General features: G+C 36.8%; 1 protein-coding gene across 1 annotated transcript in view; it reads right to left on the bottom strand.

Moving 5' to 3' along the window:
* Positions 1-718: 718 nt before the first annotated feature.
* Positions 719-5,235, bottom strand: part of LOC106867695 (N-acetylglucosamine-1-phosphotransferase subunits alpha/beta) — a 50,480-nt gene continuing 45,963 nt past the window's right edge. Inside the window, exons 21-23 of the mRNA XM_014912649.2 lie at positions 3,726-3,878; positions 1,329-1,395; positions 719-901 (exon numbers count right to left, since the gene is read on the bottom strand). Coding sequence (XP_014768135.2) covers positions 734-901; positions 1,329-1,395; positions 3,726-3,878 — 388 coding nt within the window. The 3' untranslated portion in view covers positions 719-733. The remainder of the gene's footprint in view (positions 902-1,328; positions 1,396-3,725; positions 3,879-5,235) is intronic.

A 5,235-nucleotide genomic window follows, 5' to 3' on the forward strand; every position in this document is an offset into this window, starting at 1 on the left:
GAGAGAGAGAGAGAGAGAGAGGGGGGGGGGAGAGAGAGAGAGAGTAAGAAAAAGAAAAAAAAGAGATGAAAGAGAGAAAAAGAAAGTGAAACTACAAGAGATGTGTTGGCAGCTTGTGATAACTATAGAATATATAAATTGAGGAAAGCATTTCAAGTATTGTTGAAGACTAAGGGCAGATTAAGCCAAACATGAAGAAATATGGTAGCTAGTAGGTTTTTAATGTTAGAATACATGGACACAAAAGAAAAGCGAAAACAAAGCAATGAAATCATGTAAAATGTACATGTTTCTACATATTAACATGGAAACAAATTGCTTGTATGTGTTTTAGCAGCCAAATCTCTCTTGAACCACACCCAACCATCTTAAAAGAAGGAAGGACACATTGGAGAAAAGAACATATTAGGTAGACTTGGTAGGAAAATTTTTCACCATAGGTCTGCTTAATGAGGTTTACTTCGTGTTTAACAACAACAACAACAAAACACACAAATTGAGTATTTGACCTTCACGTCTTACCAAGATCTGCAAGAGCTGGTTTAATGAACAAAATAAAAAATTTTTTTTATGGTTTTGGAGAACAAAATGTAAAGAACTTGCATCATATAAGGATGACAGTAAAGTCAAAAAAGAATTACAGCATTAGTGAAGCAGGATTGCAGTTTGTAGAAGCTGCACAGAAGTGTTACTATAGCAACAATGCAAGCAGTTTAACAGTGTAAATATAATATTACTTAAAATAACTACTTACCATATTGATTTCATAGTATTTTTCAGTTGAATCTCTTACTTTACTTTTATTTTTTGATGACAGTACTGAAGATGGTGATGATTCTGATGATGATGATGAAAATGATTTTGAGCAGTTTATAAAAATATTTTCAAGTTTCAGCAATGTCTGCAATAGAAACACGATATTGATAAATGAAAATAACAAACACAAGGAAATACAAATAAATAATTCATGGCATGTGGCCTAGTCTTTTGATTTGGTTTGTGATGGGTTTGATTTGTGGACAGGGCAGTGCATTGTTGATATTGGGCAAGGCACTTCATTTCATGTTGTGGAGGCATGTGGCTTAGTGGTTAGAGTGTTGGACTTCTGTTCATAAGATTATGGTTTCAATTCCTGGGCCAGGTGATGCATTATGTTCTTGAACAAAACGCTTCCTTTCACATTGCTCCAGTCCACTCAACTGGCAAAAATGAACAATTCTGTGATAGACTAGCGTCCCATCGAGGTGGGGAATTTATGTGCCATGGAAACCAGCCCTTATGAATTGGCATAACTCAAGAAAATGAAAGTAAAATGAACAAATACTTACATTTAAGTCTAATGGAAGATCAAACAATCTTGTAGCTAAAGTTCTGATTTCACGATCCGAGAGAATACTGAAGGTAAAAAGAAAAGAGTATATAATATATACAGATGCATACTTAACTTATATGCATATATTACAACTAACTCCATAAGCCAACTTATATATGGATGTTCGACCTGCTAGAAATAAAAGCCAAATCACCCTCAAACTACATTTAATTGACTTTAAAATGATACAATTTTCATAAATTTCTAACATCTAAATATATAAGTTATAAATAAAATGTAGATCCAAAGCCCAAAGAAATTGGTGGTGATCCATATCAACAGAAGTTAATCTGTAAAAAATTGTCAGTGCCTTTTGAAAAAAAAGCTGTGTGTGGAACAAAAAATAATACTGGTTAAAAAAAAAATGAAAAGGAATTAATGATACATTTAAAGTGAGTCATACCAGAAGATTTCAAACATAAGCAGATATCTGTTGAAATTGAAAACAATCCAGTTGCTAAGAAAGTTAAAATGGACATAGAAAACGCAAGCCATTTTGTGATTGGGGATACTAAACAAGTCCTCCTCAAAAAGACTCCAGATGAAATGTTGATGGAAGTGACTAGTGAAGAACACATTGTAGAAAATTCTGAAATTAGAGAATCTGAGCCATCTGTTACAGGAAACAGTCTTTCTACTGAAAATGCTTTGTTGAGGAATCGTTCTAATGCAAAAACTTAAAAAGATAATGAAAGTTTGCAGGTAACTGATCCAGTTTCTGCCGAGAAAAGTGTAATGAAGGGAAAAGTCATAGAAATGAAAAATATATATACTGTGAAGAAATAATAAATATAATTCTATGAGGAGAAAGGAAAAATAATTCTGTGTGGAAGAAAAAGAAATGGAATACAAAAAAAAAAAAATGTGTGTGGGAAAAAAAAAATCTCAAGGGGGGGGGTTGTGAGGTGCTTGTGTGGTGCCACATGAAAAACATCCAGCACACTCTGTAAAGTGGTTGGTGTTAGAAAGGACATATCAGATTGGAGCCAAGTGCAGCTCTCCAGCTCTGGTTAAACTGTCCAGCCCATGCCAACATGGACAATAGACTTTAAATGATGATGATGATGATGACATAACTGTATCATTCTTCACGGATTCCTCTTATTTGGTGATGGATGAAGGATATCATCATCATTGTTTTAATGCCTATTTTTTCATTCTTGCATGGGTCGTCAGACAGAATTTGGTGAGGCAGGTTTTCTATGATTGCACGCCCTCCCTATTGCCAATCCTTGCCTGTTTCCAAGCAAGGTAATATTTTCCCAAGACTAGACACTTTCACAGAAAACTAGTAATGAAGGATACCATGATGGTGACAGTTGCTTACAACTAACATGCCATGTCAAGGAAGGAGACAGTAACACACACAAATATAGAAAGTTGACACAACAGGGTTTTGTAACTTAACATCAAGGGGGTCACCAGTTTGTGTCCAACCACTGTCATACACTGGCATGTATGATTGTCTTCATGGTGAGGAAATATTTATCTCTATCTATCTATCTATCTATCTATCTACCGATAGGATAGAAACAATGTAAGGCACAGGCACAGCCATTGTCAGTATTTGAATATGAAACAGGTGGATATATGTTTTGCTCCTTTACACTACTGGATTCAAATGTTGCCATTAAGAAAACCTGTGTAAGAAATGTCTAGCACAGAGAAAAAGATATTTCACAATTATCTAATAACTTAGAAACATGGGTGTTTCATTCACCATCCTTAATTCTTATTCAGGGACCTTCTGACTAGGAGGGCTATTTGACCTGAAAATTCTAACTGAACCCTCACCTGAAAGGTCATGTGCTGTTTATCTTGATATGAAGACACCATGTCACACATATATGGTTGTGATACATGTGCTTAATGTACTCTTATCAGAGGGTAGTCATGATGGGTGCATTGTGCTTCATATATTTGCATCCCAGCATCACCTTGATGGCATGTGCTGTTCTCTCACTCGACAATAAAAATAAATCTGTGACCATGAACAACACCAGTTTTGAAACCGTGACTGGCTTACGTCAATCTAAGGTGTACTAAATATGAAAATAGACTCTAAGCATTAACTCAATCTGTTAGAAATAGCAACTAAATTGCTTCAAATTGTATCCTATCACCTTATAAAAAGGTGATTGGACAACATAGTCTTATGAACAAAAATACAAGATGATCATGGCAGGAACACTTTTGATCAAGGATTTGCTCAATCAAGGCAGACTCGAGGTAACACAACAACAATAGCAACATAGACCTGCTCAACCAAGGCTGAATTGAGGCTAAACAGCAGCTGCCAACATCATCATCAAAGGTCTGCTAAATGAGGACTGACTAAAACATTTATATTTACCCTGATGAATCTGTGTCCATTTCATCAAAGATTTGTTCGGCAGTTATGTTTTCTTTCACACCAATTAAATAGTAGAAGTAGGCAAATGCAAACTGCATATCATTTGAGCTGCGCACTTTATGTGATGACGTGATAGCCCACTGTTCAGGAAAACTGAAAAGAAATTATAGATACATTAAAATAGTTATACAAATATTAAGTGTTAAACCACTGCCTACCCTGACACATCTTTGAAGCACACTGATTTTATTCTCAAATAAAAACAATACAAGTTATTACACACTCTCTCGCACACATATTGTTACTGTATCCAATGCCATTTAATGCAAAGCGATTCTTCATATTCTCACTAGCCTTGTCTGTTCTGTGCATTTACCCAGTTGTGATCTCCCCTTTCTCCCTGCATTGTCTTGAGACATGTAGGCACCTAGATCACCATCAGGCTGAGAGCAAAGCATGTGACCTAACCATTACTACTACTACTACTACTACTACTATTCATCATTATTTCTTCATCCAAAAAGCAGTGGGCTGGCAAAATTGTTAGTGCATTGGTAAAAATTACTGACATTCATTCCAGCTTGTTACATTCTGAGTTCAAATCCCACCAAGGATTTTATTCCATTGCAGTGCACTATAGCCTCAAGATGACCATCACCTTATGAGTGGAAAATGGAAGACAGAAACATAGTACACACACACATACAGACACACACGCACACACATTCACCACTTAAAAGGTGGTTGTTGAGTTAGAACACAAAAACTGGGATATTTACCAAGAATGAATATTTTACCTATTGGTATTAATAATACCTCTGTTGCTCTATTTCTTAATAAACCCACTAGCCTTTAGTAACATCAGCAACTGTTTTGGCTCTGTAATTCTATGTACATCATTAGCATGGCAGTTGCTGCTATTTCTAGCTGCTTGACAAGGCCAAATTAGGTCAAAATCATGTGATCTGGTATTCCAAACAGTGGAAGTAGTGGTGATTGTCTGTCACTGGTGATATCTATGATGCGCTTTTATGCACCAAATAACCATATATACATACACAATTACATAGACAGACTTCCACACAATTTCCATTTACCAAATTCACTCACAAGGCATTGATTGGCCTAGGAATTATAGTAGAAAACATTTGCCTGAGGTGCCATGCAATGAGACTGAATCTGAAACAACCTGGTTGCAAAGTGAGTTTCTTAACCACACATCCATGTCTGCATGTGTACACATACATACACACCCACAAATACATGTTTCGAGTGGGATCGTTTGCCAGTGCCCCCGGACTGGCTCATGTGCGGGAGACACATGAAATCTTTCGAGCGGGATCGTTGCTAGTGCCCCTGGACTGGCTCATGTGCGGGCGACACATGATATCTTTCGTGCGAGATCGTTGCCAGTGCCCATGGACTGGCTCTTGTGCGAGTGACACATGAGGTTTTTCGAGCGAGATCGTTGCCGGTGCCACTGGACTGGCTCATGTGCGGGTGACACATG

This window comes from Octopus bimaculoides, chromosome 7 (assembly GCF_001194135.2).
Source record: "Octopus bimaculoides isolate UCB-OBI-ISO-001 chromosome 7, ASM119413v2, whole genome shotgun sequence".
NCBI lineage: Eukaryota > Metazoa > Mollusca > Cephalopoda > Octopoda > Octopodidae > Octopus > Octopus bimaculoides.